At 40.1% G+C, this 14,546-nt stretch overlaps 1 protein-coding gene and 1 pseudogene across 4 annotated transcripts in view; both read left to right on the top strand.

The window, feature by feature from the left end:
• Positions 1–14,546, top strand: part of LOC132647186 (exocyst complex component 6B-like) — a 60,811-nt gene that overhangs the window by 38,248 nt on the left and 8,017 nt on the right. For 2 of the 4 annotated variants that reach the window (XM_060367091.1, XM_060367087.1), the window contains exon 3: positions 2,280–2,397. In XM_060367091.1, coding sequence (XP_060223074.1) covers positions 2,280–2,393 — 114 coding nt within the window. In that variant the 3' untranslated portion in view covers positions 2,394–2,397. Of the gene's footprint in view, positions 1–2,279; positions 2,398–2,761; positions 4,567–5,516; positions 5,650–14,546 lie in introns of those variants that run through there. The other 2 variants (XM_060367090.1, XM_060367089.1) reach the window with 2 other exon arrangements.
• LOC132647185 (isocitrate dehydrogenase [NADP] cytoplasmic-like) lies at positions 4,565–6,186 on the top strand (annotated as a pseudogene).

The raw sequence follows: 14,546 nt of genomic DNA, 5'->3' as shown, positions 1-14,546 counted from the left end.
ATGGCAGCTCAGTCTCTAAGTGGGTTTCATAGTAAGGGGAACAGGGGCTGTCTCTGACATGAACTCAGTGGCCGGTTCTTTGATCACCTCCCCCTGAGAGGGGACAGCCTTACTAGGCCACAGAGGAAGACAATGTAGTCAGTCCTGATAAGACCTGATAGGCTAGAGTTAGATGGAAGGGGAGGAGGATCTCCCCTATCAGTGGACTGGGGAAGGGGCATGGGAGGAGAAGAGGGAAGGATTGGGAGGGGATGAGAGAGGAGGCTACAGCTGAGATACAAAATGAATAAATTGTAATAAATAAATTTCAAATGAAAAATTATTAATTTAAGAAAAAGAAATTTAACTTCATCCTCATTTATTTTTCAGTTACTGTATATGTACTCAGAAAAGTAATTACTTCATAGTCAAGAAGACAATCACAAAAATATCTGAATTGTAAAATACAACAGGTTACATGTTTTAAAACTGAAAATATGATGGAAATAGTATAAAGGTTCTGTTATTTTGAAATTATTTGCCTCAGTTATAAACTTTTACTTTTTTTTTCAGATCTTCAAGAAGGTGTCCTTTATATTTTCAATGCTTATTAACCCCTCTTCACCCTCTTCTAAGAGGCTAATAATCCCAATCATAGGATATACTCCTGCCCTCTCCTTTCATGTTTAAAATACACTATTCTACTTTTCTCAGATGGACCAGCTGAATTCTATAGTTCTTTGCTTTAAGAATTTCTTCCAGCATTCAGGGAGGCAGAGGCAGGTGGATCTCTGTGAGTTCGAGGCCAGCCTGATCTACAAAGCAAATTCACGACAGCCAAGGCTACACAGAGAAACCCTGATTCGGGGTGGGGGGTGAAGAAAAAGAAAAAAAATGAACAACAAACAACAACAAAAAGAGCATCAGATCTTTAGAGGAGTTTTCTGTGCACCCATACATACTGGTCACCCAAACCTCCACTTACTAAAATGTGCTGTTTATCTTCACTCTGTTAAATCATCTTTGAAAGAACAGGGCACCTACATTACTTTCCTCTCCCTGAATTGAGCCACTGGACAGAAAATAACAAACTTTATTGTATTTATTATTTTTCTAGAGAATAACATTTTAAACATTTCATTGCAATAGTGACCACATTCAAAAGATTCAGCTTTGAACAGTAATGCCACTGCATAAGCAGCTCTTGTGCAAATCCCCAGTTGTTTCACTTATGCTCTGCATTATTTTTACATTTTCCTTCTCTCTCCAGCCAAGCATGTATCATAAATTTCATTTATTTTTTTATGTGGTTTTAATCAACCTTATAGTATTTTAGGGTCTAGAGATAGTATTTAAGGCTAGGGGTAGCCTTAGGATTTTAAGCTTTTGAGTATAAATTTGGTTCAAAGGCAAATTATATGAGGAGAAGTATGGAGTAAAATCCCATCTCCATCCCTCTGCTTTGCTCCCTTGTACTTAGCCTTTGTATACCAGCATTATTAGTTTGTATATGTGTCTTTTATTATTCTTAAGCTTATGTAGCACAATACATAAATATTTCTGGGCCTGAGACCTTCACTTCCTTCTTTGCCTGTCCTCAAGGGAAGGCAGTCATAGAGCCAAAATGCCCTTTTTATAGGTGTAAAAAGGGGGTACACACTTTTCTTGGCACAGCCCAGAGCCCACAACTGGTGCCAAAAGTTGTTCTCCTGCCTGGGGGCTGCTTCACAGCAGCCCACGAAGTCAGGAGGGGCTGGAGACTAGAAGTGTGCCTGGAATGGCACACCCGGGGAATAGCTGATGGCTAGTTTAACTTTATTTACAGTGAACAAAGAATGTGTACCTCTAGGGAGTGGTTAGGTGCTACAAGAGGGGATGTACATAATTGGCTGAAACTAGGCATTTCCAGGATGCTTGACTTGCATAAAGATCAGGTCCCATTTGGGGGAGATAGCATGGAGCTTTGTCAAGTGTGGCTAGGGGAATCTATAATGTAAAAGCACTCTCCAGATGAAGTTATGCAGAGAGCAGGGTACCCTGCCGAGGGGAGGGAGTTCAGTCTTTAGCGCCAAACTGGATATGGCTATCTGGTCCAAACAAGAGCTGCAACCTCAATCAGCAGGACACCTCCAACAGTTTGCTGAGTGGAAACTATGCTAGGGGCTTTCTTGTTGCCTTATTTAGAGGAGCTAAGTGAGGACAACTCCCAAGAGGCCCAGCTGTGTGACAGGCAGTGCCCTGCAGCCCACTGGCACTTCTTAGAGCCCAAAGCTAATTGGCTTCTGCTTATTACCACCCAGTGTGACAACAAAGATGACTCCAGGGAGATAAAGAGGCCCACAGAGAGAAGGAGAATGCTTTCTGCCTGGTGGCCTCCACTAAGGACACCTTGTCGGGAAGCCACTGCAACATGAACAGGTAAGCCTGTTCCCTGGAAGATGGAGGTAAACTTCAGTTGGTGCTGTGTTGAAGAAACTGAAGACCCTTTTGATTGCTCTAATCTGAGTCTGTGGTCTTGCTTTCTTCACACTAAACAAAGCTGATAATTATGTCTAATGTGAGTATCCAGCCCACTTTTGATAGCTGTGTCAGATCCCAGTGTGTAACCAGAGACCAGTAACCAGGCAACACATCTCTGAGCTCTGTGCTTCCCAGAGATGATCTCTCCCTGTAAATGTGATAACCAGATATTGCAAGCTACTATTTTAACAGTAGCTAATAAGCACATAAGGGCATAAAATTACAAGGAAGGACTAAGGAAATGCACACTTTGAGTTTGTAGGTGATACACCTAAGTTCTTGGGTGTAGACAAATTGTGGACTTAAAAAGGATCTGTCCTTCTGCGACCAAGTGATCCCTCTAAAGGAAGAGCACAGGACCACAGCACACCACCGCCCTCTTTGATATATGGTCCTCCCGCCAGGTAAGGTCCCAAGTATTCATTAAAGCAAATAGCTTAGCATCAAGCATGGAGGCTTTTCCTTTTAGAAGCACTTCAGCACCGACCCCCTTTTCCTGTGCTGAAATACTTCTCACTCTCCCTGACTGTACACAGAGGATTTTTAAGGGGAGATTAATGGTTCCACACAGCACATAACATAAACTGAAAGACTGGGGAAAAATATGGAGCACCTCTGAAAGTCGAAGATGAAATTGGAGAGCAGAGGCACACAGGCCCATTGTGCTGGGGATCACCTGGAGGATGCTGCACAGGAGGGAGCAGATACTCAGGGCTTCTGCAGTCCTTTGTGCATTCCCAGGGACCAGGGAAATGGGAATGAAGGGACTTTGCCCCCAAAATATTTCTCTTTAATGCATAGTGTGTTTTTTGTGCATTTGTGAGTGCATTAAATAACCTTCCTATCTAGAGACAGTCATGACTGCTGCCTAGTGTTGAACACAAATGACATTTCAAGGTGTTTGAAACTGTAGCATGACAAGAAAATACTGTTGGTTTCTGCTGAGACAAAAGTATGGGTATTGCTAAGATGACTCCAGCTTAACCATTCTTCTGATCTTTGCCCTTACTTGTAACTGGAGGAAACGTTCCCATGAGAGCTGAGAATGGGTGAAAGTGAAGATGGAACTCTTTACCCTCAAAATTCATGGACCTCCATATTCTTGTGGAATGTATACAACTTACCCCTTGTTCATTCAAATGCTGATTTCTCTACCCTACTAGTTGGTTTCAATTTGGACATTGCATTGTGATGCTTATTCTGTGATCCTGTCTCAAGTTTGTGTAAACATGCCACCATTTGTTCTCTGTATTGCCAATAAAAACCTGTGGCCAGGTTGTATTCCCCATAAGATGTATAATGTGCTGTGCAATTCTTAGATATCTGTGTGATTTGTGTGATTAGAGCAGCATTCAAAAATCATTCTGGCGTTGGCTTTTACCTTGTTGCCCTTTGTGGCATCTCGGTTAAAGTCTCCAGCATAATCAAGTGCTCCTGACATCTCTGAATAGAGTTGTAAAAACAGCTTCTAGTCAAAACTGCAAGGGGTTGAAAAAGGGGCCTCTTTGATCTGAGAGCAGCTTCTAAGCAGGAGCAGGTCTGTGTGGAGGCCTCCACAGGATAAAGTAAACTTTGGCTGGCTTATCCTATAAGGGTGGTAATTAGGTCCTGAATCTGCACACCTTATGAATCAATAGGAAAAGGAAAAGAGGAGAGTAAGTAAGCACTGACCACTCATGCACACAAGCTCAAGAAAAAAGGGTGAATGAAGTAAAAAACGTCACTGTAACAAACTCCCACAAACTTACATGTGACAACGGTGTTGATCTTAGCCAGCATCTCCTCTGCAGAAACTGCAGCAAGTTTAGGCTGCTGGTTGCATAGTATCAGGCCATGTGCACATATAGACAAACAATTAAACTATAGACCACTACATATTCATACACACATTCAATGAATGGTACAAAAGGAGCTTTCAGGTAAAAGAAATCAACTTTTAAGTCACACTACAGGTCTTTTGTGTAAGAGGCTCTGCATTGAGTCCAAGAGAAGGGAGAAGACGGGAGAAGGGAGAAGGGAAGGATTTTATTTTTCTTTCCCTGGTTTGTGAAATGCCCAATCCTGATAAACTAGGACAGCAAGTTAAAATTGTATACTAATTTCATTTAAGACTCTTACTGATCTTAAGTAGGCTTGTTCTCAGTATGGACAGACTGCTTCCCTTACATTGTCTCTCCTTGAGTTTATCTCTGGAGATAACATTTGTTCCCTTTGATTCAAAGATTCTAGCAAAAGCATGTCTTACTGTGGTTGAATATTTACTACGTAGGGCTGATTATTCAGAAAGATGTCAAGACTAAGCTGACAGAAATCATCAAAATAAACTGCTATAACTTTTGAGATGTTAGCAAGAGAAGGCATGTGTAGTGATGCTCAGTGGCACATTGCATGTTCTCCTGAGGGTTATGGAGGGAAGAAAGACAGACAGACAGAAAGAAATGAAGAAAGAAACAAAGAAGCAAAGAAAAGGATCTTTCTAAAATTACCAAGGCAGTCACAAAGGTTGTGGTGGATGCTAAGCCAGCTGGGGGCTAGGTCCAGACAGCTTATGTGCCTGCAGTTGTGAGCCAGGTTATATGTCCAGGAAAATCTATGGCGGTTCTGTGATGGAGATGTAAGGGGATGAATTGGCATGAAACATCTGGGAATTGATTAAAGAAAAACCCAGTCTTCCCAATGTCGAACTGGATCTGCATAGTTATGACTTAGGCATAGAGAATCATGTGGCCACCAGTGACTAGGTCTCTAAGGACACTACAGAGGCAATAAAGAAATACAACATTGGTAACAAGTGTGCTACTATCACCCCTCGATGAGAAGAGGGTCGGGGAGTTCAAGTTGAAACAAATGTGGAAATCACCAAATGGCACCATCTGAAACATTCTGGGTGGCACTGTCTTCAGAGTAGCTATTATATGCAGATATCCCCCAGTGTTGACAGGCAGGGTAAAACCCATCATCATTGGCTCTCATGCTTATGGGGACCAATATTGAGCAACTGATTTTGTTGTTTCCAGGCTTGAAAAAGTAGAGATAACCTACACATCAAACGACAGAAGCCAAAAGGTGACATACATGCTACATAACTTTGAAGAAGGTGGTGGTGTTGTCATGGCATGTACAACCAGGACAAATCAGTTGAAGATTTTTCACACAGTTCCTTCAAAATGGCTCTGTTCAAGGGATGGCTTCTGTATCTAAACACCAAAATCATGATTCTGAAGAAGTATGACAAATACTTCAAAGTTATCTTTCAGGAGATCTATGACAAGCAACACACTATTCCAGTTTGAAGCTCAGAGGAGCAGTGTGAGCACAGGCTCGTTGATGACATGGTGGCCCAGGCTGTGAAATCAGAGGGAATGCTTCATCTGGGACCGTAAAAACTATGATGGCAATGTGCAGTCAGACTCCATTGCCCAATGTTATGGCTCCCTTGGCACAATCACCAGTGTGCTGATTTGTAGAAGCAGAGGCTGCCCATGGCACTATCACACCGCATGTACCAGAAAGGACAGGAGACATCCACCAACCCCATTGCTTCCACTTTTGCCTGGCCCTGAGCCTTAGCACACAGAGCAAACAATAAACAGTATTGAGCTCAGCTTCTTTGCAAAGTCTGCATTGAGATTACTGACTGACTTTATGACTAAGGGCTTTGCTGCTTGCATTAAAGTGTTGGTATAATGTTTGTGGAATGTATACAATTTACCCTTGTTCACTCAAATGCTGATTTCTCTATCCCACTATTTGATTTCAATCTGGACATTGCATGGCATTGTGATGTTTATTCTAAGCATCACCTGTCTCAAGTTTGTGTAAACTTGCCACCATTTGTGCTCTGTATTTTCAATAAAACAAACAGCCAATGCTGAACAATAGAGAGAATAGGGTGGGACATCCTGGCCCGGAGGGGAGGAGAAGGAAGCGAGTGGGAAGAGAGGAGAGCAGAGATCAGCAGGACAGGACTTGGGACCATAAGGGGAGATGAACCAGGCCAAAGATATGATTAAAAGCAAGTATAATGTTGGAAATTCTGAATGGGATGAAGCTATGCAGGCTTGGAGGTTTAGGAAGGTGTAAACATTGCCCAGCATTGTGCTGTAGGTTAATTAAATAAATCCTAGTCTCTGTGTGGTGATTTGGGTATACGGCTGGTTTAGGAATGGCTGCAGTTTAACTAAAACATGAACCAGTGATAAGTATTAATAATCAACAACAAATGGTGTACTAACATGTGGCAGAATTTACAGCAATCTAGTAAGAATTTACATAGAAAGGAAAACTATAGAGCAGGTTTTTAGTTCTGTTCCTTAAAAACAAGGCAAAGGCAGTTCCTAAACAAGGAGCTCACAGATTCTTGATTAGACAGACCCCCTGCAGAGCCCCAAGGCCTCCAGCAGGGTGCAGAAAAACAAAAATTGATATATTCAAATCGCAGAGAGGCAGTGTCTTTAGGTACAGGATAAAAGCGGCTCTTTAACAAGAAAGCTTCTTAAAGCCAGACTTTGCTAACCAAGGCAGAAAATTCAATCCCTTTGAGAAGGGGGTTCTTGTTCATCTAAGAGCAAACATTTGTGGACCCAATAACTTCCCAGAGTGAGGAAGGGGTCAGGATCCAGTGAGGAAGGCAGAAAAATACCTCTCCCTAGAAACAGGAGCCAGAGATAAACTTAGAAACCTCAAGCATCTGAACTGGTAAGGTCTGAAAGGGAAGCAGGGTCTAAGAAAGTAAAGTCCTTAGGGAAAGATTTTGATATTAAAAATGATAATTTTCCATTGTTTTGGCTTCTTTGTCAAAAATCAAGTTTCCATAGGTGTGTGGATTCTGGGTCTTCTATTTGGTTCCATTGACCCACCATTCTGCTTCTATACCAATACCGTGCAGTTTTTATTACTATTGCTCTGTAGTATAGCTTGAGATCAGGAATGGAGATACCTCTAGATGATCTGTTGTTGTACAGGATCGTTTTGGCAATTCTGGTTTTTTTTTTGTTTGTTTTGTTTTTCCATATGAAGTTGAGAATTGCCTTTCAAGGTCTATAAAGAATTGTGTTGGTATTTTGATGGGAATTGTATTGAATCTGTAGACTGCTTTTGGCAGGATGGCCATTTTCACTATGTTAATCCTATAGATCCATGAGCATGGGAGATCTTTCCATTATCTGATATCTTCTTCAATTTCTTTCTTCAGAGACTTGAAGTTTTTTTCAAACAGATCTTTCACTTGGGTGGTTAGAGTCACACCAAGGTATTTTATGTTATTAGTGGCTATTGTTGTTTCCCTAATTTCTTTCTTGGCCCTTTTGTCTTTGGTATACAAAAGGGCTTCTGATTTTTTTGAATTAATTTTGTGTCTAGCCAGGAAACAGGACAGGAGCCTACCACAGAGGGCCTCTAAAAGAATCTACCCAGCAGTGTATCAAAGCAAATGTTGAGGCTCATAACCGAACTTTGGGCAGAATACAGGGAATCCTATGAAAGAAGGGAGAAATAGGAAGAAATGGAGAGGAGAGGAGCACCACACAGAGAGCAATAGAACCAAAATATCAGGCCACAGGGGTCTTTTCTGAGACTGATACTCCAACCAACGACCATTCATGGATATAACCTACAATCCCTGCTCAGATGTAGCCCATGGCAGCTCAGTATCCAAGTGGGTACCCTACTAAGTGGAACAGGGACTGACTCTGACATGAACTCAGTGGCAGGCTCTTTGACCACTCACCCATGAAGGATGGCCCTTGCCAGGCCATAGAGGATGACAATGCAACCAGTCCCGATGAGCCCTGTAAGCTAGGGTCAGATGAAAGGGGAGGAGGATCTCCCCTATCAATGAACTTGGAGAGGGCCATGGGAGGAGATGAGGGAGGGAAAGTTGGGTTGGGAGGAAATGAGGGAGGAGGCTACAGCTGGGATACAAAATAAATAAACTTTAATTTATATAAAAACAAAAATTTAATTAAAAAGATAATTTTCCCCTTTCTGAACAACCTCTCCAGCATGTGTTATCGCTTGAGTTTTTCATCTTGGCCATTCTGATGGGTGTAAGGTGATATCTCAGGGTCGTTTTGATTTGCATTTCCCTGATGGCTAATGAGGATGAGCATTTCTTTAAGTGTTTTTCGATATTCCTCTGTCGAGAATTCTCTGTTTAGCTCTGTTCCCCATTTTTTAATTGGATTACTTGGATTGCTGCTTTTCAGCTTCTTTAGTTCTTTGTATATACTGGATATTAGTCCTCTGTCAGATAAAGGGTAAGTGAAGATTCTTTCCCAATCTGTAGGCAGTCGTTTTGTTTTAATGACAGTATCCTTTGCTTTACAGAAACTTTTCAGTTTCATGAGGTCCCATTTATTGATTGTTGCTCTTAGAGCCTGTGCTGTTGGTGTTCTGTTCAGGAAGTTGTCTCCTGTGCCAATGAGTTCTAGGCTGTTCCCCACTTTTTTTTCCAATTGATTTAGGGTATCTGGTTTTATGTTGAGGTCCTTGATCCACTTTGACTTTAGTTTTGTGCAGGGTGATAAATATGGATCTATTTTCATTTTTCTGCATGTAGACATCCAGTTGGTCCAGCACCATTTGTTGAAGATGCTGTCTTTTTTCCATTGAATGGAATTGGCTTCTTTGTCGAATATCGAGTATTCATAGGTGTGTGGATTTATTTCTGGGTCTTCTATGCGGTTCCATTGATCCTCCTTTCTGTTTCTATGCCAGTACCATGCAGTTTTTATTACTGTTGCCCTGTAGTACAGCTTGAGATCAGGAATGGAGATACCTCCAGATGATCTGTTGTTGTACAGGATCGTTTTGGAGATTCTGGGTTTTTTGTTTCTCCATATGAAGCTGAGAATCTTTTTTTCAAGGTCTGTAAAGAATTGAGAAAGGGGAACCCTGCTCCACTGCTGGTGGGAATGTAAACTGGTACAACCACTCTGGAAAGCTATCTGGCGCTTTCTAAGACAAATAGGAATAGTTCTTCCTACAGACCCAGCTATACCACTGCTAGGTATATACCCAAAGTTTGTTCAAGTACACAAAAAGGACACTTGCTCAACCATGTTTATAGCAGCTCTATTTGTAATAGCCAGAACCTGGAAACAACCCAGATGTCCATCAACGGTGGAATGGGTACAGAAATTGTGGTATTTTTATACAATGGAATACTACTCAGCAATCAAAAAGGAGGAAATCATGAAATTTGCAGGCAAATGGTGGGATCTAGAAAAGATCATTCTGAGTGAAATATCCCAGAAGGAGAAAGACAAACATGGGATATACTCACTTATATAGACCTATAAGATATGATAAACATAATGAAATCTATACACCTAAAAAAGATAATCAATTGAGCGGACATGGGGTAAGATGATCAATCCTCATTTAGAAAGACAGATGGGATGTGCATTGAACGTATGACTGGAGTCTACTGAGCGCATCTGAAAGACTCTAACTAGCAGTGTTTTCAAAGCAAAGACTCATGACCAAACCTTTGGCAGAGTACAGGGAATCATAAGAAAGAAGGGGAGTTAGTCTGATGGGGAAAGGTTAGGAGCTCCACAAGGACCAAATATATCTGGGCACAGGGTCTTTTCTGAGACTGACATTCAACCAAGGACCATGTATGGACATAACCTAGAACCTCCACTCAGATGTAGCCTGTGGTAGCTCAGTAACCAATTGGTTTCCCAAAGTGAGGGGAACAGGGACTATTTCTAACAGGAACTCGATGACTGGCTCTTTGGTCTCCCCACCCCCGAAGGGAGGAGCAGTCCTGTTAGGCCACAGAGGAGGGCTTTGCAGCCAGTCCTGAAGATACCTGATAAAACAGGATCAGATGAATGGGGAGGAGGTCCCCCCCATCAGTGGACTTGGAAAGGGGCACGGTGGAGATGAGGGAGGGAGGGAGGGAGGGACTGGGAGGGAATGAGGGATCGGGACACGGCTGGGATACAGAGTTAATAAAATGTAACTGATAAAATAAATAAATAATATAAAAAAAAAAAAAAAAAAAAGATAATTTTCTATGTTGAAAATGGAGGAAGACACAGTGACACAGTGCTTCTGGATACCATTTGAGTTTGTTTCTCTTTGCATACAAATAATTTTTCACTGATGATTTCAGTTTTGTATATCCTCTTTGGAAAAGGTCAAGATAAGACAGACTTGGAGAAAGAAGAGACTGAGAAAATAGATGCTTAATTAAAGACCATAGAACAGAGGTTGGGGGAATCCTTGAATCAAAATAGAGGCCTTCAGACCAATCCAATCTGGTACTTACTGTTAGGCCCAGCAGGAGCCTAATGGGCTCAGCAGGGGCTTAACTACCAAAAGAAGCCCTTGCAAATTGGGGCTTGCCAATTTTAAAATGTTTAAATGAAATAAGTAGTACACCTACTAAGTCGAATTTAGAAAGGACTGCTGAATTAAAACAGCATATAAAGTTCTTAATTCTAAAATGGAAAACAGGGAATGTTTTAGGCTGGGGAAGAGGTTTTGTGTATATTTATGCAGGAGAAGAGAAAGTATGGATTCCATCAAAACTAATAAAAATCAGATATGACAGAGGAAGACCACTTGAAGATCTTGGCCACACACAAGAAGAGAAAAATCAGGAAGACTAAAACAGAAATGTAACATAAAGTGCTGATCCCTTTACATGGGAACAACTCTGACACTGACTGAGACATAAAAATTTCTCCAGCCCAAACTTCAACAATACATGACAATAAATCCTTGGCTACAATTTCCTCAAAATATATTATGCCATTCTTTTAATTGGCATAGATAAAATTGGTTTACAGTTTAGTTTTATCCTGTACATCTCATACATTTATAATTTTAGGACTGTATAGTACTTGTGAGAATTTATATGTTTGGAGAACAAAAAGACTGGACACTAGAGACACTGGATCAAACCTGACAGAATTCATCCTTCCAGCATGCTGAGAAGTTGACACATCTGTTCCAGCATCTTGCATGTTCCAATATTCTGGTTGTTCCTGGCTCATCTGCTTCAATTGCTATTTCTCATCAACGCCTGCTCCCAAGAGAGCTTTGAAGAAAGCTACTAATCTCAATTGGTGCAACATTTTAGACTGTTCTAAACAGGACTTCTATTAAGCCTAAAATTTCTCAACATTCAAAGACTGGACCACAAATGTTAATGCTTGCTTAATTAACCATTTTCCCCAATTTCCTTTGGGCCCTCTAATACGATTTTTGCATGTCCAAAAAGTCAGCTAGAAAAAATTCATGAGAATGACATCCAATTTCCTTTAAGGGGGTTGGATAGGTTTTTTGTTGTTTTCTGGCGCTATGAAAATTTAATGTCATTGGGAGATGGTTATAAATTATTAGTGGTCTTACTCAGAGAGAAAGCAAGGTTAAACTCAGGAATTTCTCTCTTGGCCTTTTTCTTTTCTCTATCTTTCCTTCTTAGATAAGGAGAAAAGGGGTTGGAAAGAAATAAAGGGGACTACAGGGATATCTTATAGGAATGATACAACAAAAGGTAGATTATTGAATCTACTCAACTTAAGGTTTTATTTGTTATTTTCAAATAAGGTTATTTTTTTAACTCTGGTGTAGGATTTTGTATATTGATGCAAAAATCTATTTTTAATACATTGCTAAATTTTAGTATATTGATACAAATTCAAGTTTACTTCCTATAAGGTATTAGGTTTAGGTATTAGGTAATGAAAGTTACTCGCTAGTTAATAAACTCATAGTCATGTCAGACTCATCTAATTTATCACAAGAATATACATCCTAGGTTTAACAGATACATACGATTTTGTAGACAGGTCGATTACATAAAGATAGGTAAGTCCTCAAAACCTTCAGAAACCTAAAGAATATGGAATTTAAAAAGTCTTTATTATTTTAAAGATTCTTTGACAATGAGACAGATCATCTCCTGGCATCACCCTACCCACCTCAAAGAAGATGATGAGCTTGGAAAAACCTCCATATGGAGATGGCTTCAAATGTGGCAAACAAGCCACCCAGGCAAAAAGAAAATGCCCTCATTTCTCATCAGACAGAATTCTGCCAAATATGGGCAAGCTTAAATGCAGGACAAGTTGACTAGAAAACTCTGCCAAGAGAGGGTAAGCAAGTCCTAAATAGTTCCTGCTTCACATTTATGTCTGTCAAATATTGTCAGCCAGAAGGCTGAAGATGATGCTCCAATGTTATAGAGAGTTATGGGTGACATTCAGGCAGCTAACTGTCTCTGTCAATTTTTATTTTTTGGAAGCTGCTAACATACACTTCCTATTTACTCTAGTATTAATTTTATTCCTTCTCAAGTCTCTGGTGGGGTTTAAGACCAAATAGTTATAGTTCCACAATTAATCTTAAGTTGTTTTGAATTTAAGAAAATGTTTTTATATAGGTAATACCAATAAGGATAAAAGTTAATTTAGGTATAGAACTCTAAATTTGTCAAGATAGGCTAGATAAATAAATACTTTCTCTTAAATTGCTAAATACACCTGAACTGGACATTGCACATGTACATCTTACCTAATAGTTTTCATAACTTTTATAATTATTATTGTATTGTAAGAAAAGGAGCCTTTTATTGGACTTAAAGAGGTAATGTTTTTAAGGTATGTATACAATTTACCCTTGTTCATTCAAATGCTGATTTCTCTACCCCACTCTATGGTCTCAATCTTGACATTGCATTGTGCTGTTTATTTTAAGCATCACCTGTCTCAAGTTTGTGTAAACATGCTACCATTTGTTCTCTTTATTTTCAATAAAACAACCAACCAGTGCTGTGCAATGGAGAGAATAAGGTGGGAGATCATGGTACAGAGGGAAGGAGAAGGAAGTGAGTGGGGTTAGAGGAGAGCAGAGATCAGCAGGACAGGACTTGGAACCATGGGGAGAGATGAATCGGACCTAAGATATGATTAAAAGAAGTGCAATGTTGGAAATTCTAAATGGGATGAAGCTATGCAGGCTTGGAGGTTTAGGAAGGTGTAATCATTGCCCAGCATTGTGCTCTAGGTTAATTAAGTAAATCCTAGTCTCTGTGTGGTGAGTTGGGTATACGGCTGGGTTAGGAATGGCTGCAGTTTAACTAAAAGATAAATCAATGATAACTATCAATAAGCAACTACATTAAGTGCTTACCCATTGTACCACCTTCTGACTACTTGAATACATTTGAGTTCATGGACAAACTTAGAAAAAACTTGAAGGCCAAACTAGCTCAGACCAAACTTTAAGGTCAAAGCTGTGCTTAGGATAAGTCTCTGAGGTAACTGGATCCACAGGTTTGCATTTTTAAATGACACTCAAGGATAAAAACAAAAATCATTTTGTAATTTGTTTAGAAGAAAAATTTGAACTGTTCTGTATGTTTACAGCCTTTTTCATTTTCATACAATTATTGCCACTTTAATGAATGTGGCAGGGGATCTTTGTTTGTTTTTCTAATCGTATTTTATTGTGTAATAGCAGTCTAGGAATTACGTTAGTTACCTGTTCACATTAACTGCTACTTTTTCTCTTGCTCTAATATAAATGACCAAAACCAGACATGCTCTAAGAGTAAACAATAGCTAGAGTATGGCTCCCTATAAGGATGAAAAAGAAACTCACTTCTGATGCTGTTGGTGTCAGTACTGGGGGCTTTTGTGTGCAGATGTTGTACATGTGTGGGAGAGCTCATATAGGACTGGAACAAATGATGTTTGTAGTTAAAATGCACAACAGCTATGTTTGTAAAGAGCATCTATGTGTCTAATGTAATAAATGTCTTTTTAAATCCAGTGTGAAATTTCAAATCTAGAAAAAGTGCAGACTGGAGGTTTATGCTCTTTGATTTCTCTTCCTCCTGTGGCCTGGCCTAAGTACTATCATACCCCAGATAGCATACTTCAGTCATGTACAACAATGGAAGCTGCATCTTCTGCTGGCATGTTGCATTTCTTTACTATAAATGTGATTTTCCAGAAGTTGATATTAAAGGAGGGGCAAGATGGCGGTACCAGGAGGACTCTCATTCTGAGCAGCAGCACAGCAGG

The sequence above is a fragment of the Meriones unguiculatus genome, chromosome 14 (genome assembly GCF_030254825.1).
Source record: "Meriones unguiculatus strain TT.TT164.6M chromosome 14, Bangor_MerUng_6.1, whole genome shotgun sequence".
NCBI classification, from domain to species: domain Eukaryota; kingdom Metazoa; phylum Chordata; class Mammalia; order Rodentia; family Muridae; genus Meriones; species Meriones unguiculatus.
This window is presented reverse-complemented; position numbering and strand designations above follow the sequence as displayed.